This window comes from Tachypleus tridentatus, chromosome 13 (assembly GCF_004210375.1).
Source record: "Tachypleus tridentatus isolate NWPU-2018 chromosome 13, ASM421037v1, whole genome shotgun sequence".
Lineage (NCBI taxonomy): Eukaryota > Metazoa > Arthropoda > Merostomata > Xiphosura > Limulidae > Tachypleus > Tachypleus tridentatus.
The window spans coordinates 7,800,879-7,826,300 of NC_134837.1; the positions used below are offsets into that span (position 1 = coordinate 7,800,879).

Sequence of the window (25,422 nt, forward strand, 5' to 3'; positions counted from 1 at the left end):
AACCATTAAAAAAGATTATGATAACATATATACATTAAATTTGACTCTATTGATAAATCAGTACTTCGTGTGAATATTGATTTAAATAGAGTATAAAAAATATAGTTTAGCCTTCCATGTCATTTATCTGTCAGTCATCATTAAAACTGATAGAAAACAAGAAGTCTCATTCATTCATACACAGCAATGCCTAACATGTGCACGCAATATAGTCAAGGTTTTTATTTTATTAGATTTAAAATTGTGTTCGTAAAATGTTCGTGAGATTACATTAAGGCTTTATTTGGATATCTGTCGAAGCACGTGCTTATCACATGGTATAATCCTTGGTTGCACTGAATTCATTATTCAGTTCAAATGATCGAACTTTTAATTAGACTTCCCAGAAGCTTAGCAGTCTTATTTAAAAGTGAACGCTCAGAGCATGTACTTCTCTGAAAGGAATATGATGCGGCGTTTTGGAATGATCACAGAAAACCTTCTTATGAATCCGAGGCCCTAGTTTGCTATAGAACGATGCAATTATTATTTCACGATTAAAAAAAAATATGTAATGAATGGAATACGACCTTCAAGCAGCCGATTGGCCAGTACATTTATTATTCCCTCCCCTTTCTTACGTTGAAATTCCAACTCTGTATGATGTAATAATAAAGAAAAATTTTCCTGCTGGAGTCACCGGCGAGGATGAAGAGGGTTTGCGGATTAGATGAGGAGGTGTAACGTGTTTCAGTCATTATAAACAAAAGTTTATGTTAATGTATGCATTAAATTCGTCTCTACTAAATGAAACAGTATCATGTGAATGCCACTTTATAAAAGTAGACTCATACATGCACGCGGATCATTAACCGTGGAAATCTAGTACCAAGTAAGTTCTTTCTTCTGGCTCGTAACGTGAGTTCATTTATTTAAAACAAAAATAGTATTTCAGAATCCTATACAATATAATTCCACAAACTGGAAAGTCTTTCGTGTATTTTTATTTACTGAACTACTTGTGTGAGTGAATCTTTTTTTATTCATTTAAAAAGTTAAATCAGGAATTCAGATTTTTTATCTAATAAATATTAATTTAATAAACTAAGAATTAGTAATTAAGGCAACTTTATAGAAAGTCTTTTTTTTCTGATTATCCCCATCAGTTTAGAGTAGAGCTAGTGTAAAAACTAGCTTCAAGAGAAAGTGTTGTCTATTTTTAGAATGTAGATCGGGTTGAGTCGTGTATTCCTAAACTCAAAATTTAAATTTTATATTTCTGTACAATGTAACAAAACAAATTTATATTAGAATATTTATACACTGTTAAGTAGCTGAAATTCATAAATTAAGACCGTTGTATATTAACAGTACATAATACATATTATGTTATTGCTGGCGAAGTTATAGTTCGTTACATAAATGAGGGAATACTGGATGTATTTTCACGGGCAATACTGTACATTAAAGTTGTTATAAATTTATATTTTTTAAAAAAATTATGTTGTTGGCTATAAAATATTTTAAGTAAATATTATAGCAACTTATCTACAATGTTTTTGTTTTGTTTTTTCCAATCTGAAATTATGTTGTTTAAAAAACCGAAAAATAAGCAAAAGGGTTTCTTAATCGTATTTTAGAAAAACTTTACTGTAGATAAACTGATTTGTTACGTTTGAAAGCATTAGTTTTAATGTGTAATTTTCATTCCGTTCATATTAATATGTATCAAATTTGATCTTAAGTAAGGTATTAAAAAATATAAACTATTAAAAATTCCAGAAATGATTATTTATATAATCTTAAAGGTTTATTTCCTAGTTGCAAGTTGCTAGAGTTTCTAGTGAAAATGAGGTTAAAACTTACTATAGTGCTCTTCGTTTTGAACTAGATTTTTTTTGTTACAACAGCTAACTGGAATTAGAGTACTTGGTTACTAATTTAGTCAACCTGTGTTTTAGTATCGATAAAAAAACGAAGAAGAAACTTTAAGCACTGGGAACGCTGGTAATGAGTTAAAGAATTAATACCTTTATAGGTAACATTCTAATCACAAGAAATAAGGAACTTAAAATATCTGTTACCAGGCGCATAGCTTGCAACCTATATGTTAAGCTGGCGGGTGAAAGTTTAGTCTCTAAGAGTTTTTTTCTGTAAGGGTGAATAACATACTTTCATGTAATAGATATTTGATGAAGTGGCCTGTAAGTTAGCTAAACTTGGACAATAAATAAGAATACCACGGACAGCGAGAATTTAACTCTTAATTATGCAGCAACTAATACATCATAAAACAAAAGAGTTTAAGTTTCTTCTTGAAAGTACGTTCGAAAAATGTTTATATAACAAATGTAAGGTTCTAACTGAATTCAACATTTTTAACGTGCTTATTTAGAATTATGTATCAAGACTAACACCAGCTGTTTTTTTCAGTCTTCCCCACCCAGTTGGACAGCGGTAAGTCTTCGAATTTACAACGCTTAAATCAAGGGCTTTGGTGCAAGAAAACACACACACTATTTTTCAGTACTTGACATAATGTATTATATTGGGAAACGTTATTGTAGCCATTCACAGAAAAATAACCACTTACCCAGTTAAATAAAACGTTCTCACAAATAAACTGAATGTTCTGCACTTTCTGTAATTAAAATGCCATTAGCATTATACATTAAAGTTTACGTAAGTTTTGTTTATTTGTTTAGAATTAAGCACAAAGCTGCATAATGAGCTATCTGTGCTCCGTCCATCACGGGTATCGAAACACGGTGTTTAGTGATGTGAGTCCACAGACATGCCGCTGTGCCACTGGGTGCTTACTTAAGTCAAATATACCTAAGCTACTTCAACACCTACAGCAAAATTTATTTGTTTTTGTTTTTTGTCGATAGGGACTTTTATGTGAGATCACTGGATTTGTTGAAAGCAACGTTAAATTGATATATTAAAAACAAAATTTCTAAGAATGGTGACAAATGATGCATTTATAGGTTATAAGTATTTATGGATTGTTAAACTTATTTTACTCGATCAGATGCTCGTTGTGCCCCACTTAGCACTTAACTAATTTGATGTACTATTACATAAAATATTTGTCGTATGTATTGATAATTCTAGTGATTTATTGACGTATTTTTATAGCAATTCATGTATCTTGCAAATTTTATCTAAACTAACATCAAACACTTGAAAGATAAATATCATGGTTAAATTTTATTGTTGCACACCGTCACTTTGTAGTTAGTTATACTATTCACCACTAGGTGAACAAATTATCTCTGCTCTCCTGTGCACGAGAACAGACTGGCAAGCATGTATCCCATAACCACCCAGATTATAGTTATGTTGTTCGTTGTACATTTTGCTCTGAGCAGACAAGTGGAGTTTAAGAAAGCGGAAAGCGACCCAGGTGTAAGTAACAGTCATCAATTTATTTTTCTTTTTTAGATATATTTACTGAACACCATCTTCAATTAAATTTTCTTATTTTATAAACTAATGAAATACATTCTTTTCAAAATTATAACTTTAGTACTTTCTTGACAAATAGAATAATTTTTAGTGTTTTTTATGCTGTTGATTCAATAATTTTTTCATCTGGTTTTCACTTTTTATATTCGCTTATCTTAGTTATTTTGGCCATATGATGCTGAATATTTGCCCATATACTTTTGATGCAAATACAATACATTGGTTATCTGTATTTATACAGCTATAGATATACATACATATCTAGCACATTATATAATAAATGTTTCCGGTATTGTGTGTGAAAATAAGGAAGAAATCAGAATACCTTACATATAACATCACGGCTGAAATTATAGTATATATATATATATATCGTTCTATGAAGACGTTTCCCAATATTTAAATGAATAAAAAATAAACATTTTATTGGTAGCTTATTTTGATGAAAATTTGTAATTAATTGAAAATCGATAATATCTTTCTAGTCTTGACTTACTAATGTAACACACTGACGAAAAAAAACCACTACAAATGAGGTTAGTTTAACCTTTCAAGAAAATCGACACACTGTATTAAATTACAGATGGTCTAACACTCACTAGTGGTGAGTAACGGAATTCAGTATACTCACTCGGTTAACTTCATCGAACTAACCTAAAAACGAAGGAAGTTGTCAATCTGTGGAGTTTTTGAAACGTTTTTTTTTTCTTTACGGGATAAATAATCATTTTTTATACGTGTTCAATTATGCATATTTATAATTAGTTACGCAGACATTAGAGAATGGCTAGTTTATGTAATAACTTCTACGAGGAGAGCTATTAAAAATTTAAAATATAAATTACAGTTAATAATAAATAGTCTTAATCACGAGCAACAGGCAAACTTCTAGAAGCTTCTACGACCACTCTGTCTAAATGATAATTATTTGTGTTCTTTCATTGTTGTTCACCCTATCTTGTGTTAAATATATGTAAACTGAAAACACCCATAAAATAAAACTTTAGTACATTTAGAAATAACATTGGTAGATCAAACTAACAAATGCAATAGCTTGTTTCGAAAAGTCTAAGATAAGAAAATAATTGTAATTCTTATCTAATCTCCTATTAAAATTATAAATCAATATTTAGTTAAAGTTTCAGTAACTAAGCATGAAACTGGTCAGTGTTTGTTGGTAAAACTATTTTACATAAATTGATCGTTGTTGGGAATTGTTTGAAGTTTTGGTTGCATTATGATTTTAATGTAATATATTAAAGATATTATACTCTCCTTATGTTAATATACTACTATCGTTTGTTTTTATCATTTACCTTTGATTTGTTTTATATCTCGTTTTTACTTTTTTCAGTTCACTGCGAAAGAGAGATCGAATTCCAAAGAAGGTAAGAAGAAAAGTAAAAATCTATAATAAAACCACTTTAAATTCCATACAGTAAGCTTAATAAGATAAGATCTATTCTGTTTTTGTCATGTAAAAAAATCCTATATTTTACATTAAGTGATCGAAATATAAAAGAATTATTATAGAAGAAACTGAGGTTAAATGTAACAATGGTACACTCATAAAGAAACTGAGGTTAAATGTAACAATGGTACACTCATAAAGTAAAGCAAGATCGATTTTCTGACAAATTCATGTCCTCTTTCAGAGGTTTATGGGATTTCTTTATGTAGAAAAAGAACTCTGATAAAACGTTACCTTTTTAAAACTATAATGTAATAATCCGTTTTATTTGCTGTTCTTTTTTTCTCAGTAGGGCATTATGTTCCAAAGCTAGGTGTGAGGTTACAGAAAACCCCAGCAAGTTTTCTATCAGTAGTTCCTTTTGATAGTGTAACTTTAGAATGTGAAGCAGAGGGAAATCCATCACCAACAATTTATTGGCTTAAAAATGGGCGCCGAATTCACCAGGTAGGATTTTGTGTTGAAGTGGCACATGCTTATATATTGGTTCGAAGAAGGACTAAGTGTAATTTAAATGTGATACAAATATCTTTGATGCAGTATCATGTAGATGCAGTTTTTCTGTGCGTGAGTAACGTCTATACAGAAACTGAAAAATATTTGAAATGCACTTATTGAACAGTTTTGAGATACCATTTGAACCTGGTCAAACAGTTTCAGATCTCAATAACCCACTTTCCCATAGAAGACCCCGACAAAATTATAATTTATTTGAAAAGAACATAACAATAATATAATTTAAGTAAAACATGCATCTATTAATATAAGGACAATAAATTGCAGATTGAGAGGTTAACAGTTAGTACTATGCTAGTTTATAATTGACTTTAAGGAAACACTCTTAAGATCCATAAAAATTCTTAACTGTTGCTCATCGTCTCCTTCCTTAGTCATACTGTTAACAAGACCTCATGGTTTGGACAGATCAATATGGAAAAATAATTTATTACGATAGCTCGAAATGTTGTAAAACTTGTACGTGTTATTGTAATGAAGGACATAGGCAGAATGTTATAAAGAGGTGATCTGAAGACATTTTCCTTTACGTTCTAATTTCGATAACAATATAATCAATCTGAAGTAGTAGAACTAGCTGATTATGATATCATGACTGAAGAACTACTGAACTAAAGTTTGACAGTGGTACTCTTGATATTAAACCGTTTCAGCTCTATTGTTTTTTTATCTAACAACTTATATATAGTACGATATCCTGAAATAAGTAAGGTAATATCAAAAAATAATGGTAATAAATAACCGGCGTTAAAAAATAAATTGATAAAAAACAATGTGTTTTATTCCTAACCCTAATTTTGATTTGTAGTTTATACAAGTAAAACTGTAAATGATTACAGTTTATTTCCGTAATCTAGTTTACACCATTACAGCTGCTGTTCTCAAAAGTTGGTGATATACATATTGTTTAGCCCAGTATTTTACGCGTAGTACAACCAGTCTGTTAATCCCTGGCGGGTGCGTGAAAGGCATTATTGGTATTAAATATGATAGATATAGTAGAAGTAAGTTGTTATTACATACATTTGCTGTTTGTTTAAACATGATTTCTCAGGGTCATGATTAGAAGCTGCGTGTTAACCCGGTGTATATGTTGTTATTTATATAACTGGTAAGGGTTAAAGTGTGTGTGATCCATACAGAATGTTTTTTCCTTTTCTAGGGAACATGGGAAGAGTCGGGATTGAGCCAGGAGATCAACATAAATGAGATGGTAACGAGAGGCGTCAGTCGAACACGCTCGCGACTTTACCTTGACTGTGTATCTGCTAAAGACGAAGGGATTTTCTCGTGCATTGCGGAGAATCCGTATCAACGGGTCAGTGGAAAAACTAATCTGAAGCTTTCAGAAGAAAGAGAAACTCGGAACGCCATCTGTGTAGCAAAAAAATCATTTGGTAAGTTCTTCTTATGTAAAAATACAGGCAGTTTCTTTCTTGCTTCGTGTTGACATACAACAAAGCCAACAACATTTATATAAGATAAAATTTAATCAGATGTTCAAAGGTCATTAACCTTTTATACATGTTTTCTTAAAAATTAACTAAGCGGGTAAAATAGTTGGGTTTTAACTTGTTTCATAATGTAATGCGTTCTTAGACCTCATGAATTTTGTCCAATGTTCTAATTTATTTCATTTTATAGTACTCCTCTTGGGAAATTTCTGTAATTGGCTGTTTATTGGTAAGAAACAAATGTATATAGTATTAAAATATTAAAAAAGGTTTTGTTATACTGTATAACTGTAATATCATGTCCACACTTTTTACTTCGTAAGACAAATAAGGGGTTTCTATATAATCTGTATTAGTATGCGTCTTTCTTAAATAAACACATTCAATATGGGAATGGGGATATCTGAAAATTAAAATTATAAAAATATTGTTTTATATTAGGTACTCCGGCGAGAATACACATGTGGACTCGGACAAGAATTGAAACCCAGGGTAATGACATCCAGTTGTTTTGCCGCGCCTCAGGAAACCCTCAACCCAAAATCAACTGGATACGGGGAGACGATGAGAACAAGATAATCAAAAACAGCGAAAAATACAAAGTAAAACAACTAAAAAGTTTAATATGTTTAGATTTAGAGTAACTGTGATATTTCATGTCAAATTACTTTTTTAGGTGGAGGGATACAATATTATTATGTGACACGTTCAAACAATCTAAGCGTGTTTTTAACAACTCTTGTTCTGGACGTAAAATATATATTACTTTGTAAGCTTCACGCAGTTCAAGATTAGTCTGGATTTAGTGAATAGAGAAGCTACGGCTTTAAATTCTTTAAAATATTGTTTCAGTTTTAAATTAAAGAGACTCGTGTAACAGAACGGCTATTTTAAAAGCAGAAAAGTGTATTTCTGTAGTTGGTAGTCTCATAAACGAAATTCCTGAACTTATACATTTCATTATTTCCTTTAATCGCTTATCTGTTTACTATTTCTGAGTTCTGAATGCAACACTTTTAAAATCATAGAAAAATGAAAATGAAATTATTTGTTTATAAGCTCAGTAAATTTGACAAGATTTTTTTCAAATTAGAAAAATAGAAAAGACAATGTAAAATTAGATACGTATATATATCTATATATAAACCTTTGTTGATTTTTTCCTGAAGCAATTTATAATTTATTTCATTCTGTTTGAAGACTGTTTTAGAAAATGACTGTACTAGTTTTAATTTGCTGTATAAAAATTATACCTTCAACAATATTTAACAAAACTGGAAATGTTAAAATCGTGTACTTAAAATATCGATTAGGAAGTAAGCTAAAGTAGTTGGCAAAGAAATCAAAATTCAGTTCACAGAGATAGAAACCTTGTGTACAGCTACTTATTCTGGACTTTTGTTTACTAGAAAACTTTACATCTTCTGTACAGATCACTTGTGACTTAGTGTAATTAATGTAAAAATGTAATTTAGTATTAGCAATAATGATTAATTCTTTCGAAGAAAAAAGACTCAAGAAATTGATTATGCTGTTATTGAATTGAATAACTGTACAATAACTTCGCAACAGTCTCTCAGTTCCACTTTAAAGTATACATGAAGTAGATTCTGTCAACACGAAAATACATCAAATATAGCTTGTTGTTGTTAAAGAAATAAATATGATATTCGAGACAAGTAATTATCTTCTATGATTCAAAGTATCTGCTAAAAAACATCATTAAAATTTTGTTCAACTTAGCGAAATGTAAGAGCATATCTTAGTGAAAAAGAGTTGCAAAAGTACAAGTTTAATTTTAACTCTTGGTTTTAGATTTTAGAAAATGGCGATTTGGTAATTCGAAATCTCTCTTGGGGAGATCTCGGTGGTTACACATGTGTGGCCAAAAATGTCAACGGAGCAGCCAAAACTTTCACCTTCGTCTATCCAGCCATGGTAAGTAGAGAGTGCATTATCATGTGAAATATTTAACATTTTTTTTCTTATTAAATTATTTGTATCTTATGTTTGAAACATGCAATTATATTTCATAACTGTCTTCATCACCCTGGCCCCGGCACGGACAGGTGGTTAAGGCGCTCAACTCGTAATCTGTGGGTCGCGGGTTCGAATCATCGTCACACCAAACATGCTCGCAATTTCAGCCATGGGAGAGTTATAATGTGACGGTCAATCTCACTATTCGTTGGTAAAAGACTAGATCAAGAGTTGGCGGTGGGTGGTGATGACTAGTTGCCTTCCCCCTAGTCTTACATTGGTAAATTAGGGACGGCTAGCACAGATAGCCCATGTAGCTTCGCGAGAAATGCAAAACAAACAAACAAAACAAATCATCAACCAGTTGGACGAACGGGTCCAAGTGGTTGGCGTTTTGTTTAAGGATCTGTGGATTCATCCTTCGCATCCTGTTACAGACAATACATACAAAGGTATCACCTATTCAGTTTTTAACAGCATATGTGAACTATGCTTTCAGTTCAAATTTAGAAACAAGTATAACAAATAAACCTTCAATATTATTGGGAAAGCATTCGAAAACAAACAAACAATAGCCACTCTTTAACCTTTAAACTGAAGTTGATAATATACGATTATATTATGTTGCAAAATATAATATATTTTAAAATAAGTCATTTATTTATAAATGGGCTTAACATTTTGAATTGCTCACCGAAAATAATTCGCGAAGTTTTGCGCATGGGATGGTAGGCAATTTTACATAAGCCGCAAACGAAGGGTTAAAAATACATATGGTATTCAGGCACACAAACATCCAGCAGGTAAGTTTAAAAGTTTTCTAAAAGCGCAGATTCCGAAAATGTTACGCAGAGAACAAGTCGAATATATAAGCAAAGGAAATACAAATACTGCTCAAATTCAGACAAAATGTGAAATTTGTGTTATACCAGAATCCAATTCTTTCAAACAAAATTTAAAGGGGAGAAAGCCCCAACTCATGTCACTTTTACAAAATCTGCCTTACCGTGATGGGGTTGCCCCTTCCCAATTGTGGCAGTTCAGAAAAAGTGGATCAAAGTGATATGAGTTTCTAGCTGTTGGTATGAAAAGTATTAGTTCATGTATGGAAACTTTAGAAATTCATTAAGCAGTAATTTTATACTACATGCATAATACCTGCAGAAAAACTGAGAAACATTTATTTGAATAGGTATGAGTAGAAACATGCTTTAAACTAGTTAAGGAATGGTGAAATTTATAACTATTTCAGTTATTACACGCGCATCTTTATAAACGCATTATTTATAAAATTATGCTTCAAACATAGACTCTATAAAATTTTGCAAATTTAACCACAAACTTTATCGATAATATATCGATAACTATGATCCATGGAATATACATTTGAAAGCTTTCTAGTTTTTGATTGAATGAACCTAATTATATTTGACAAAAAATTATTTTGTATAATGAGTATGAACCCCTTGGTACTGATAGAGTTTTAAATCTGTGGGCAGGTGCACTTGTAGTAGATTATGTTCCATTCCTCAATCAGTGCAATGTTATGATTTCTTATTCGTGAGGAGGTAAAGACGCTGAGATACACAAAGTCCGAGGAAGCGTTAGATGAATTAAACGAGACTTAAATTAAAACTTCTTGCTGTACAGTTCATAAACTCTACTATTTCTTTTTGAAATTTGAAAGTTGTATTTCTCAATCCGACATTATGATACAGGCTATTATTTGGTATGAGGCCCAAGACTAGTCAGACTGCACTTTGGGAAAGGTTCCACGTTAGCAGTAAATATTCCCCTCAGAGCAACAATAAGATCTGTATGTGCGTGATTTTACTAATATCTTCCATGTCATAACTGAATCCCCGTTGAAAATTCACATTTAGCAACGGTACTTCAAACATATCGTTCATTTAAGACATTTTGGACTCAAGCCTCACTCCTTTAAACAAAGCGTAAGTTATAAATGTGCTCATGAGATGCTGAAAAATTACGGCTATTAAAACTTTTCCACAGACAAGAAAAAAGTGGGTGAGGAGTTAAGTTTGCTTCGAAATAAATCAGTTTCGTTGTTTTTTAAGTACGCTACCTGTACGATTGAATAACTAACATTACAACAGTATTTATAAAAGTTTATAAGTATTTTTACACATTAAAGTTCCATTTGTATTATTATTTTAAATTAAAACCATGGCAGTTGAAACTCAGGTTCCATTCTTGAGAATAACTTATCTCATGGTTTTCTCTGTTGTCTTAGTAATATCGTATACAGTATTTTAAACAATTATAAAAATATCATATTTAAGTTTTGTTCAAGTTTTCCACCGTTTTACTTTCTTACAGCCTGAAGAGAAGTAAGTTATCCTGGTAAAGAAAATTCCACAGAAGAAACGCCCAATTTTCGTAGATCGACAGCAACGCCTTTCGAATTTTTTGAAAATAAGTTCCACAAATGGGGAAAGAATACTTAAAAAGTTTTAGAAACTGACTTAGGATTAATATTGAAATATCTCTTTAAATTTTTTGCCGTTTATTGTCTTCTGACCTGTTGCTTTTTATATTTTTTACAGCTTCGAAACTATAAAGGGTTGTTCACAATTGTATATTTGTGTCATATTTATTTTATTATCATCGTTATGTTAATGTAACTTTAATTTTGGACACGGGCCTTTTTTGTGTAGTTATTAACTTATTTATTTCACACATTATTGCTAAAGAATTATGAATCAAATTTTATTTAAAGCACTGTAGCTGCGTGACGTTGACGTCATAACAAAGACCATACAATAAATCGGTATTATTCTGTTACTGAGTATAATTGCTTCTGTCTTTTCTAAAACAATTTTTTCTCAAATATTTTGTCACAAAATAAATCACTACAGTTTGTTGTATTTAAATATTAAATGTATATATATATATTTTTTATTTTCCGTCACATCTTCTCCTGTTTTTTTTTTTCTATCTCTTTTTCACTCCGGCACTTTTCATTCTCGTTTTGATTTTCGAACATTTATAATATTAATATGTAAGTCTTTATTACAATTTTAATTTTTATTACGCTGAAATGAAAAAAAGTAGTAGAAAGTAAGAGAATAGAAACAAACTAAGAGTATTAGAAAATGCCGTAAATATAAAGTTTAGCCAGGGATACGTGGAACAGTATTCTAAATGTTTAACGTTTAGTTTACAGATGTAAATAGTAGAACTTCTTTGTAGGAAAGAAGGCTGTAATATACAATATAAAAATCTTGGCATTTTGGGTATATTACTTCACATTAATTAGAAATATAAACTACAATTAATTATCTGTTCACACTTCTGCTTCTTTCTTTCCTTTTTCTTACGTTTCAAGTACTGAAGAAGGGTGTAGCGTAGAGCCTAAAACGTCATCCAACAATAAAAAGTAAATACGACACATATTAACAAAAACACTCGAGCTTACAGAATATAATCACACTTACGTAGGTACCACTGTAAGTTTTCAGCATAAGAAAAGGAATACATGAACGAATAGATCATATCACATATTGTACACAGTTGTAACTCTGTTCTAAATTAACATTATATACCATAAGTTTATGATGCAGAAGAAAACACTTTGGTTTACGTCATGGGAAAGTCTTGCACAAATGAGTGTTTCCGGACGACAAATGTATTTAGTGATTACTTTGAATCAGCTACTGAACTATTTACACAAAATTAATTTTTTAGTAGGAACCCAACTAATATAAAACTTGATAACCTATCACTGTAATAATGATATTTTCTTTGATAATCAGAATTCATAACCTCTATCACAAGATATATTCTTCTCGCCACGACATTACTTTTAGTAACTTGCACTGTTGGAACAATGCAAAATGACTCAAGTATCTGATTTCATATTACAGTGTTTCTATTTTAAAAAAAAAAGTGGTGGTTGTCCTGTACAAAAAATTTTCAATGGCCTTTTCATGGAATTATTAGAAAGGGTAGAATCCTGGTAAATGTGGACATTGTATGACATCTTTTGCATGTTAAGTATTTCTAGTTGTTTTTTTTCTCTCAACCAGTCACCCGAAGGTAGAAAAGCACTAGTGCCAAGGTGAGATAAAGATATTTCTCATGTTAATAGTATTGGTGTTAAAGTAGAACAAATCACAATTGTGGAAATAAATAAAAATAACAAGATTTTAAATTTGATTTTAAGCTTATGGTAACAGTTGTTTGAATTCAGAATCTCGTTTTCTTCTTTGTTAATATTTGAACTGAGTTTCTTTTTTAAATCCGCCATCAAATATTCCAAAAATCATCTTATTATTCTCAATACAAACACTATATTGATTCGTTTGAAGTAAAAGTGGAAAAATATCTCAAAAGTCGTAACATAGTCTGGATTTGGGAAACTAGGTGGCAGTTAAGTAAAAAGACGAAAAATTAAAGGAAAGGCTCGAGTTCCAATGAACTTTTGTCTTGTGCACTCCGTATTACATAAAATAATAATAATAAAAAAAGTGAAGAAAACAAATAACAAAAAAAACAGAAATCATTTTAATTGCTAAAATAAAGTATATTAGAGGAAACAACATCTTAGATTTTAATAATGAGACATTAAAAATTATTATATTTCTGTAACAGCCAGTTTTGAAATATACTAGAATTAAACTGTTATAATCCAGAGAATAAGAGAAAGGACAAATCAAATGCAAATGAGTAAAGTTATTCTCCTTGTTTTAATGTAATATTTTATTTTAGTTTCATTATACTGTATTGGTTTTTCTTGTAATTGTGTCATGTTACTGATTGTTGTAATTTAAAATTCCAGTTAGGTATTTGAGCAACGCATTATTTAGAAATAGCGTTACGTCTATCGTTATGTTTACAGAAGTTATTGGGCCTGAGGCTTGATATGAATGACTCTCTGCTGCTCATGGTATCTGACATTAAATATATATATTGTGACAGATTTTTCCAAACAGGATTCAGCAGGCTAACTTTCCGACATTACTGTAACGTATTACAATTACATTTAATTCAGCTTGTTCTTGCAAAACAGCATAACCTCTCTGAAATAAACTTTTTTTAACTTGTCAGATTAATATTGAGTCATGAAACATGCTAACTATATTAAAAAGCAACTACATGATGATAAAAATACTTTCACTGATAAATCCCAGAACTTTGATTCTGATTGGCTAATTGAATAAAATAACAATAAACCAGAAGACTTTACATTATGTACTTTACACTTATCTTATGGTTTATTTGAACAAATAAAGTTAGTTACAATCAAGTTGGTCGGGTGTCTCTTAGAATTTCTATAATATGTTGTTGATGGCCGTACCGGTTGAATAGAAGTTTAATTTAGAGTATTATACGATTATAGAAGAGTGTAGAAACAACAAATATATTACAGTAACACATTATACATTTAACTACAGAGTTTCATTTGTCATATTGAAACACGGTGTTAAACTCCAGAACTAGATATGTGTGACCTGGGTAGTCAGGTGCACGGAGTGACAGAAATGTTCAGTTGTTTCTTCTGGGGTGGGAAGTAGGGTTTAAAAGAGTGTAAATGTGAGCATTAACTCAGGTGACTAATAGACTTCAGTTAATTTTATAAGTTTGTTCTTTGTAATTACTGTGTTCCAATCATAAAACGTTTGAACAAAATGCTAAAGTATATTTATAAAAAGCAAGATACTTTTGGTGGCTCACAGACAGGTTTAAAGTTTTATAATGCTACATCTTGGTTCCTGATACTTGAAGTGTGCTCAAAACAAATAGCACTATGTGAAGCTTTGTGCTTAACAATAAAGAACAATAGACAAATGTCTTGTTTAAACATTATTTATGAGTTTTGTTATATTTATAGGGAATTGAATTCATTTTATTGTAATTCTTTTGAAGAAAATTAAGATTTCATATTTTCATATTGTTTAACAAGTTGAAGAAACACATACTGATCACTGGTGATTTGACTTATTTTAAAACTGTTTCTAATGAAGCTATTCTACCTATACTGTGGTTCTCTATAGTGTGTTTGATTTTGTGAATATTAAGAGGTGGTATAGATTAAGACAGCTTTCAGTAGCTCATAAATAAAATAGCATTTTAAAATAATAATTAATCGATAATTATTATTTCTCATTGTATCCTAGGGAATCTAAATACTGAAAGTACTAAGTGCTAAAATTAGAATAAAGCTTTCGGTTCACGAAATAGATCGTATTGTGAGACCCATTATTTTGTTCGAACAAAAAGTGGTACTCCTTGTTTTGTGGAGGTTTATGTAGCAAATACCCTTATAGAACTTGTTAACAGTTCTTTGCAAAACAGTTTTTTGTCACAGCACATCCAAGGACTGACTAATTTTGTCCCCTACTCGCTAAATGTTTTTTTGGTTATATCGTCGACAGTAGTGGTCTAGTATCTAGGTACAAGATAGCAAAACATAATAGAGATATATCAGAAAAACTGTTGAAATTATCAATCAAAACATGACAACATGTTTTCGTGATAGTTAGGAGAAAATATGTTGTGATAAATATCCAAAACCATTTGATTTAAATTTTGCATTACAAATATGATTATTTCTAAATACTATAATTTTTGCTTGTACTCTATATCAGAATTATTTTCAGTGGCTATGACAGGTAATGTGCGATATATAGCCATAACTCTATTATGGTAAATATTTACAATTTATCAATAATCTTTAGTATTGTTTATTATAGAAATGATCTCACTTTTCTTTTTAACTGCATGAAATGTACTTGGAAATCTTTCTAAGGACACAAAATAACAAATTCAAGACATTTTTATAAATATTTTTATCAGCTTATATTTCGTAGCAGGTTTACTATTTTCCTCAGTAGAAACTCTGCAAAGCAAAATAATACAATTTTTACACAACTTATTTAATATAGAAGGTTTGATGGCGAAACAAATAAATGGTAGGAATACAATAAAAATGTTTTTTCGTAGTACCATACACTCCCTTATGCCAATACTTTGAGATTTTCTTATTTGCCGCAATCGTGTTGTTGTCGTTTTTAACTACTTACTGTTAGTATGAAAGAATCCGTCGTTTCCACCCTTTAGTAAATGGAAATATTTCACCTGGTAAACGTTTCTAATCAAGGGCTTAACCATCAGCTTGGCAGGGGAAACAAAATAATCTCACAACGGTCTTCTCAGCCTTGAACGTTGTCGCATATTGTTGATGTAATCAAAGAACATTCATGTCTCTTAATGCCACAAACACTCTGTTTGAAATGAATAACGTGAACAAAAAGCACAGTATAAAACATACAACTTATAAAATCTATTAAAAATAAGTTGTAAGATAAGGGTGCTTCAAATAAAACAATATAGCACATAAAATAATAAATCAGACTAAGTGAGTTCAGGTTTTCTTTTCAAACTGGTCATGGAGTGAAACTTGTCCCTGGTAAGGATAACATCTTCCTATCAATAAAACTTCATATTGATGGGGCATTTCAAACACAGCAATCGTATAGTCAACTATGCGTATTTTCGTTAAGTGAAGTTATTTAGGTCTCTGAAAGACTAACTTTTTGTGATTAGAATTGTTTACTAATCCTTTTTCATTTTTATGTTTTAACTTCTAATGAATCAGCAAGTTAACACTCCTACGAAAAGACGTTTCTAGTCCTGATTTCTCCAAGCTCGTTCCCCTGGCTGTGGTTTCGCTAGATAGTAGATAGGGACAGTGGGAATCTCGTTAATCCATTCATTAATTGATTAAATGGCAATTTCATTTTAATACAAAATTATTAGCCTAATATTAATAACCTTTCAAGTTGCTCTGGGGCCTATTAGGCCCCACTTTTCGTAGGAGTGTTAACTGATACTGAGTAAATAATATGTAGTACATGAAAAGGAGAGAGTAATAAAGCTAAAAACACTTTAAGTTGGCATGCCAACAACTGCTATGTTCCTATGAAGAATGGTGATTATGACCAAGAAAGGTCATGTTAAAAAAGTTAAGTTCCCTAAGGAATCCATTTGTAGAACTAATTTGTATTGTCATATGTATTTAGACTCAATCGAGAAGGAGAACATTCAAACCTTGACATCTGCTAGACTGAATAATATCGGGACTGTACTGAATCGTATTGGCACTTAAACAGTTCTAATAGTACGATACTAAGTCATTTCACAATATGAATTATATAGGGTTTCGCCCAACACGTTATAAGCGTTTTATAAAGAAAAGTTAAAGAAAACACCATGTTCAGTAGTTAATAATTTAAAACAGATAAGTTAATATACAGCTTGCACTTTTAGCAGAAGTTTCACGCCTCTACTTAATTTTACGAAATAATTTAGATTAGCATATAGTTTCACTATCAGTATATCTGGATCTGTCATTCCTGTCATCTGTACCATATACAAGGAGAGAGGTAGGAGTACTACTGTGGATCTTAAAAAGTCAGAAGGATCAAACAGGCTACATAGGAAACCGTAGATGTTTGTTTGTTTGTTGTTGTTTTTTAAATTTCGCACCAAGCTACTCGAGAGCTATCTGTGCTAGCCGTTCCTAATTTAGCAGTGTAAGACTAGAGGGAAGGCAGCTAGTCATCACCACCCACCGCCAACTCTTGGGCTACTCTTTTACCAACGAATAGTGGGATTGACCGTCACATTATAACGCCCCCCCACGGCTGAAAGGGCGAGCATGTTTGGCGCGACGGGGATGCGAACCCGCGACCCTCAGATTACGAGTCGCACGCCTTAACACTCTTGGCCATGCCGGGCCTCCATAGATGGATAGCTACAGATAGTGTTTCCACTGGTATAATATAAATGCTACAAATATTTTTGAAAACGTTACTTGAAGATGTCATGTATTTGAAAGCTTATGCATTTAAAATATTTTCAACTACATTTAATAGTTAAAACAAGAATAATTAGTTGTAATAATGAAGAGTAAGTATTGCCGATGGCTGATAAACTAGGTCGACAAATACTGTAATATTTAACCCTCTAAATTTTATTAAAATAGCAATATTTTGGATATTGCACATTATCTATTTATATAGTCAATAAACATAATTTTATTGTATAATATATACTAGATAATAAAGAATTCTGGACTCTATAAACAAGTGTAGTGTAATTAAAAATATCAAATTAAATAGCTTTAGACCCTACAAACAAGTGTAATGCATTTATAAAAATGATTAAAGTAACTGCTTTTTGGCTTTTTTCAGCATTTTTCTCCTAAACATTCAAGTATAAATGGTGTTATACTTTTATTTATCAGTTGAATAATTTCTCTGATGTGTTTGAACTATTTTAATCCATCTTGTGCTCAGGTTAAGCGAATATGTTTAGAAATTATAATAAAAATAATCCTTAGAGGATTTGTGACAAGATTAGTCAAGAGTTGAAGAACTTTGGATGAGCCGTGACAAAAAAACGTGCACGATATTTTGAGGAGAACATTTAACAAAATCTCTGTCAGGCTATTAGCTACATAATTCTGTACAATCTGCAAGTGGTGCTCCTTTCGATGGAACAAGACTGATTTTCTAGGCAACATTTCAGATGAACATATGAGGTAACTGAATGTTGGTAATGTTTAAAGTTAAAACCAATTTTTACATACAAGGAGTTATGATTGTATTGTGCTTAACATAGATATTTAAATTAAAGTTTAAGTTATTTTGGACTTTGGAATGAATTCATCAAGTTTTCTTTTTCTTGTTGATTTTGGATCTTTTGCATCAATTCCAAATAAATTGTTCTTGACTTTGATTCATAAAACAAATATAATGCTGAGCATTAGACTCTTTCTTTTATACTAGTATAATCTAAAGACTGAAGAGAAGATTATATCTAAATTGATTATTGTTGCCTTGATGTTGTTTAACACACAATAGGCCTGGCATGGCCAGGTGGTTAAGGCGTTCGACTCGCAATCTGAGGGTCGCAAGTTCGAATTTCAGTCCCACCGAACATGATCTCCCTTTCAGCCGTGAGGTCATCATAATGTGACGGTAATACCACTATTAATTGGTAAAAAGTTGGCTGTTGGTGATGATGACCAGCTGCTTTCAGTCTAGCTTTGCACTGCTAAATTAGTTTTGCGCGAAATTCAAAACAAACAAGACACATGCAAGTTATCTAAAATATGATAACAGATCAAACGTAATATTCATTCTAAATGTGTGTAACAGTACTAAGTAAATAAATATTTATCCTAACTCTAAGTAATAGTACTAATTAAATAAATACGTAAGTATCTGTATAATTTCTGAAGTTCTTCTATATTCAAAGACTGAACTGTTAAGAAATACTGCACTTATAATACTTTAGTCTGACAGAAAGAAATGTGAATTAATATAAATGTTATGTACTTATTTACAAACAATAAAATAACACTGACGAAGTCGTATTTTTAATTTATTGAACAATGGAACAAAAGATACAAAAACGTTGCACAACATATATTCAATACAATATTATAAATTCACTTACAAATAGTTTAAAATCTTATGGTCTTAAAATATCAGCTAATCTTTTCTGGTTGTTTTAAGCAATAAAATTTCATGTACTACGGTGGATAACCATTTATATAAGAGGAAAACACGCTTTTCGAAACAGTAGAAGCAGTGTTTTGCTTTTGCCAAAGAAAATGCAGAAGCAAAAGATTTTATTGTGTAAGTTCTGAATATTTCGAGACGTAGAAAGGTTGGGCCCGGCATGGCCTAGCGCGTTAAGGCGTGCGCTTCGTAATCTGAGGGTCGCGGGTTCGCGCCCGAGTCGCGCCAAACATGCTCGCCCTCCCAGCCGTGGGGGCGTTATAATGTGACGGTCAATCCCACTATTCGTTGGTAAAAGAGTAGCCAAAGAGTTGGCGGTGGGTGGTGATGACTAGCTGCCTTCCCTCTAGTCTTACACTGCTAAATTAGGGACGGCTAGCACAGATAGCCCTCGAGTAGCTTTGTGCGAAATTCCAAAAACAAACAAAACAGACGTAGAAAGGTGGTGGGCGGGAAAAACTGTGACAAGTTGTAGTTTCTTTTTATAAGCAAAACAAGACATATTGGTGTGAAAATTATAGGCAAAAAATTAACTATTAATATTTGTAAACAATAGGCTCGTCAGGAAACATTTCGATGTATTTGGATAGTAGTTTAGCATTTTTAAGGAAACAGAAAAGTGTGCCAAGAAAGGAGATGGATGAGTATCGCGTATTTTCAAGGAGTAGTAAAGCTTGTGTGCGGACAGTAGAGACGAAGAGCATCTGAGAGGGCTTAATTTTATTCCTACTACATATCTTTGTCAGGGCACTGCTGAATTCATTGTTTCGCCACGTGTAAACAACAGGATTAATGAATGAACTAAACTGAGAGAAAAAAGCTGGCGATGATTCGAGCGGTTTGCATGCCATATGTGATTCCATGTATCAGCTCAAAAAGAAGGATGACCACTAGAGGCACCCAACAAGCTACAAGTACTCCAATTACCATGGCTAACGTTTGGACATATTTCTTGTCTTTCATCATGGGCCGGCTTTTTTGAGAGTTGTGTAGGTATGGTGATTGAAATCCAGGAGGATATCTTCGGGCCTGATCACGAGCCACCAGAAATATGCGCCAGTAACATAAAAATATTAACATTACTACTAACACGAAATTGCATGCGCAATAAAACAAATAATCACGAGACGTGTTAATCAGCAAATCACAGACATGTTTCTTTATGACTGGTGGCTCATTTAATACAAATATGGTAGAGCCCACGGCAATGCTGTATGACCAAATTATGCCCAAAACAATGATTACTCGTAACTTGGTCATAAAAATTCGGTAATACAGAGGATAAACTATGGCCACTAAACGATCAAAAGTAATGGCTAAAAGACTGTGAATTGATGCCATCCAATAAGTCATCAACATAGCATACCTCAGTTTACAGGATGGAATATACTCTGTCACTATGGGTTTCAGGATTGTCAGTACAATCACGAAAATGGAGACTCCAGCTAATGCATCCGAAGCACTCAAGCTCAGCAAGAACATATTAGTGTAAGTCCGGAGGTGGGGTGACCGGAGGACCACGACTGCCACTAAGAAGTTCTCTGCAAGGATGGCTACCATAAGTAATGTCTCAATGGTAGCGGTTACAATAAAGTAGTCAGTTAAAAAAGAAGAGTAGAGTGATACAAAAGTGGAGCTGTTATCAGGAACTGTAGCGTTTAATTTGACGTTCAAAGGTAACGGAAACATAATTGAAATAACAAACGTTTTCTTTATTTTACAAATTTTTTGTAAAGATGAAATACAGCTATAAGAAGCTATATTTTATTTCAATAATGATTATGATAGTAGTACTGAGTTAAACTTGATATGTTTGTCAAATAGAAATTGTTGTTTTGTTCCGTCGTAACCAAACAATACTTTTCCATTAATTTAGAGTTCCTATGAACTTCTGAGCACAATTATGTCGATGGACGAGGTGTGCATTTCTTTCTTCATTTGTATTTCTGTAAAGATTGAGAATCAAATGTATTTTTCTTCTAAAGAAAATAAAATGCAACAAGGTAGCCACAAAGTTTTAAGATATAAAAAGTAGGCAGTATGAACAGTTAGACATCTAAAATAAATTATTTAGAAACACTTAATATATAGTCCGATTCTCCTCAGTAGACATAACAGATAGGTAGATATGGCTTTGCTCTAAGAAAAAATAGACTCGCTTAACATATAAACTTGAATACTTTTATTTTGAGCTTCGTACATAAACCGAGGGATACTTATACTTTATATTGACTTAGTTTTAATTTCATCAAATGTTTTAACGGTTAGTGTAATATGTTAGTTAAATATGATTTACTTTCTACATTTAAAACTTAAATATTTTAGTCTTTTTTGTACTTTCACCTTCACAACTTATCACAAACATACATATTAGTTCAGTATGCTTAAGAGTTAAGAAGGCAAATACAAAGCACGAGGCAATATCATCTTAAGTAGTGATATCATTAGTTTTGTTAATTAAATTACACTTACTGAGTAATGAGTTGTTGTTTCCTTCTGTACAAGAGATAGGTATAAAATGTACAACATCTACTTAGTAAGGTTTAATACTGCACTGGATCATAATAAGCTGTCACAACATCGCTAATTTGGTTTGGCAATAAAGCTGCAAATTTAAAAAAAGTATATTGGATTAATTTTCATTAAGAATTATCTCAAATTTTTGTTTTATGAAAGCATTAGAAACGTCTACCATCAATAATATTCCGCATTGGTTTAACGATACTAGTATCTGCTTTACATGCAACAAACTTTGATGAATTGAAAAATGTTTTAAAAAAAATCATGTTTATAATAAATTTTGTTTTGCCGATAGATACATTTCCATCTTGAAAAGTACCATCACTATCACAATAAATGTTCTGCACTACAAGATAAATCTGAGTTCTTTAAACGTTTCTGTAGTGAATAACTGTTATTTGCTCCTAACTTATGATTAATTTCATATAAGTAAAATATTGCTCACAGGATTATTAAATCGAATTCCAACCCTTACAGTAGGAATGAAATATTTGGTAGGAGCACTTTCTCAAGCTGTCTCTACAGTTTCTGTTTGTTAAATAAGAGGAGGAAGAAATTGAACCTTCTAACCAGATAAGATTTGTTACCGGTTTACGTTTACAGTTTGGATTGTTTTTCTTTCATCTTTACATGTGAAAACGTTCACTTTTCTTGTGCTTAGTTGACTTGAACAATTACTTTAGCCTTTAACATTCTAGCTTAAATGATTGCTCTAAACTTTAGCAAGTGTGTTTAAGTTTGATAAAACCTCCAACCTTTAGCATCCTGGCTTTGGTTATAAATCCTTTTGCTCCGTAAGCCTTTAATGTCATACATATTTTAAATACTTTTAATTCCGCTTAAAAGCTGAAATGTTCTAAGTAGATGCATCATGTAAATGACTAAATGCCATAAATGAACAATCTAGACAATCAGGAAGAACACTGCAAGTCATTTGTAAGTACAATGTGCAAGTTTGTCTATTTATATGAAGTAAACTCACTTGTTTAAACTAGTAGATGCTCTCATTTTGATTTACCTTCCCATATTACTTATATATGCTTAACAACTATAGCATGTGGATAAATTCAGCAACAAAGTTAACGCAGGATTCAGATCATTTGTTGTATAATAATGAAAAATTAAAAATGATTATTTGTATTAATGTTAAGCTACACAATTGGACACATGTGCTCCATCCACCACATGGAATTGAACCTCATATTTTAGCGTTGTAAGTCCACAAATCTAGTGTTAACCCTTAAGTATAAATTAGATTTAAAATGAATACGCAAAAATAAACTTTTAAAATACAGTCAAACTTACTTCGAAAAGTCTTGTTGAAGTAATTGATGACCTAAATGTTGTTCAGGCCACTATTACCTCCCTTACTTCCTAACTGGCCTGATTACCCCTGATATTGGACAAAATGCCTCATCGGTCCTAGATATAGAAGATATTATACGGTTGACATATTATTATATTCTTCTTTACTTTCGCATAAAATTCTGATAATTATCTTTTAATTATTGTTATACAGCTTCTTCAAGTAAAGAATCGAGTATCAAGAAAGCAAATGTCTTATTTTCGGAAACTTGAAAATCATTAAATTTAACACTGTGTTTAATTTGAGAAATCTACGGTCACAGCAGTGATTCCAGCCAAGTTAAATAAAACTTACTACCATAATTATATAAACAGGATCGAATTTTAGCCTATTTATGAGGCATTGTCACAGCTCTTCAAAATACAGTATCGTCATTGTTCTTAGTTTTTTGAACAGTTCTAAACACTATTATTCCGAATGTAGTATTACTTTATTTTTTACAGACTACATTTTATGTAACTTGGTTTTGTTTCTGCAAATGTCACATTTTTACATTGCTAATTTTTTATTCTATCTTGGCTGTTTTTACTTGAACAATTTTAATCAGATAAAGTCATTAGAATAGAATCACTGCAAATGTATACTATACAATTTTAATGTTACGTCGTGTTATGAAGTTAGGTGTAAGGTAACATTAGTTGAAGCTTAGAATGTGAAAAAGCGGCCAGTCTATAGACAGTCTCTAAATATTAGAAGATTATATTACTCTAAGTTATTACAAAATGATTGAGTGAGCGGGTACTGTGACTACCTTCCTAGGTTCACCTCGTATGGAGATTATATGGCTTTCTACGGTCCTGAAATGTTATAATCCAAATATACTAGAAACCGGTGGAATATGAGACAGAAAGAAACCAGTTTGAACAGGTTTACAATATGAATGTAAAAGATAAATTTCAACAATAAAAGGCAAAAAGAGATGAGAGAAGATGGGAAAAAAGGAATAAACCGAGAGTAGGGTAAAGAAAGATAGTAACAATCTGTCAGTAAGAACCTATTTATACATCTATATGTTGATGATTAACAGTAGCAAATAGCAATTTGTTATGTTTATGTTGTATTTATCATTTTGTTAGGAAGTGTTATTATCGTGTTATACTTGTATCTTGCTTTTCCTATTTATACCTCTTAACTTTATTTAGGTAGTTCTTATTCCTATAAGGAATTGACTCACTCCAATGTAAACATAAGAAATTGTTATTTGTTACTAGTAATCAATATTTACATACTGTTTTGATTTTCCTTACAGACAGAATATTACCCTTTTACTTTATCTATTTATTAGTTTCTGATGTTTTTTCGATATATCCCTTTCTTTTAAGTTCCTTTCTCGAATCTATCTATACCTACTTTTACCCTGTTTTTTTTTCGACAATGAAACATGTTTCCCATAAATCGTATTATGATGTTTCATAACCATAGGGTTTTTGTGGTCTCTATAACGACTAAACTTAGAAAGAAAGCCATTATATATTCTCACTTCAATCATTTTCTAATGACTTAGAGGACTGTAATCCCCTAATTCTATGGAGACTGGCAAAAAGTTGGCCGCTTTCCTTCATACTCTGAACTTCAACTAATGTTACCTTGCCCATACCTTCACGACACTTTAAAGAAAACAATAGTGTTTACCAAAGAGTAGAATAAAAGTTGAATAACAGACTACTAGAGATATTATTTATGTAATAACTTTAAGCACTAACTCACCTTGAACACTGGTATCAATCAGATCCACCTCATACATACTATGCAGAGAATGCTAGTCAATTAAGCATTATCAGTTTAGCCAATGTTGATGATATTGTTTTATTTGCATTTGGTTTTTTTAAGAACACTTGTTGCCCTAAAATTCACTAATAAAAACAATGTGAGTATAAAGTAGAATTCTATTTGGAGAATTTGACTAATAAGAGTAAGCATTTACCGATGCTGGTTTTAATTTCACTAAACACTAAACCCAAGGAACAACCAGTCGATAATATGCCGAGTCACACAAGTGCGTGAATGTCAAACAGTCTCCTGTTAAGAACAAGGAACTCATTCTCTTGTGTCATGTTCCTTCAACTGGAGGCTTTTTAAAATAAAATATCTCTAAAGGTTTCAGTTTATCCA

General features: G+C 31.5%; 2 protein-coding genes and 1 long non-coding RNA gene across 5 annotated transcripts; 1 reads left to right on the top strand and 2 right to left on the bottom strand.

Moving 5' to 3' along the window:
• Nucleotides 1-714: 714 nt before the first annotated feature.
• On the top strand, nucleotides 715-11,676 carry LOC143237087 (zwei Ig domain protein zig-4-like). 3 transcript variants are annotated; one of them, XM_076475940.1, is made up of 8 exons: nucleotides 715-871; nucleotides 3,243-3,390; nucleotides 4,805-4,838; nucleotides 5,214-5,368; nucleotides 6,600-6,834; nucleotides 7,333-7,493; nucleotides 8,707-8,829; nucleotides 11,212-11,676. In XM_076475940.1, exons 2-8 carry the CDS (start codon nucleotides 3,292-3,294, stop codon nucleotides 11,224-11,226), a joined length of 822 nt encoding a protein of 273 aa, XP_076332055.1. In that variant the 5' UTR covers nucleotides 715-871; nucleotides 3,243-3,291; the 3' UTR covers nucleotides 11,227-11,676. The 3 variants fall into 3 exon arrangements, with proteins under 3 accessions (XP_076332055.1, XP_076332053.1, XP_076332054.1); XM_076475938.1 differs by having other exon boundaries at nucleotides 717-871; nucleotides 5,211-5,368; XM_076475939.1 differs by having other exon boundaries at nucleotides 868-1,002; nucleotides 5,211-5,368.
• An 8,549-nt stretch (nucleotides 11,677-20,225) lies between these two features.
• On the bottom strand, nucleotides 20,226-21,113 carry LOC143240441 (histamine H2 receptor-like). Its single transcript, XM_076482877.1, has one exon. The coding sequence runs from the start codon at nucleotides 21,111-21,113 to the stop codon at nucleotides 20,226-20,228; it is 888 nt and encodes a 295-aa protein (XP_076338992.1).
• An 8-nt stretch (nucleotides 21,114-21,121) lies between these two features.
• LOC143237098 (uncharacterized) lies at nucleotides 21,122-25,341 on the bottom strand. The gene is made up of 3 exons (XR_013019867.1): nucleotides 25,018-25,341; nucleotides 21,897-22,029; nucleotides 21,122-21,370 (listed from the first exon to the last, which is right to left on the bottom strand). It is a non-coding gene; the product is annotated as an uncharacterized LOC143237098 (long non-coding RNA).
• Between the last annotated feature and the right edge of the window lie 81 nt (nucleotides 25,342-25,422).

Excerpts from the sequence above, each read along its gene's own strand:
- LOC143240441 (XM_076482877.1), bottom strand. The coding sequence starts at position 21,113 with ATGTTTCCGTTACCTTTGAACGTCAAATTAAACGCTACAGTTCCTGAT.
- LOC143237087 (XM_076475938.1), top strand. The coding sequence starts at position 3,292 with ATGTATCCCATAACCACCCAGATTATAGTTATGTTGTTCGTTGTACAT. Across the intron at positions 6,835-7,332 it reads TGTAGCAAAAAAATCATTTG|GTACTCCGGCGAGAATACAC; the intron begins GTAAGTTCTTCT and ends GTTTTATATTAG. Across the intron at positions 7,494-8,706 it reads AAAACAGCGAAAAATACAAA|ATTTTAGAAAATGGCGATTT; the intron begins GTAAAACAACTA and ends TCTTGGTTTTAG.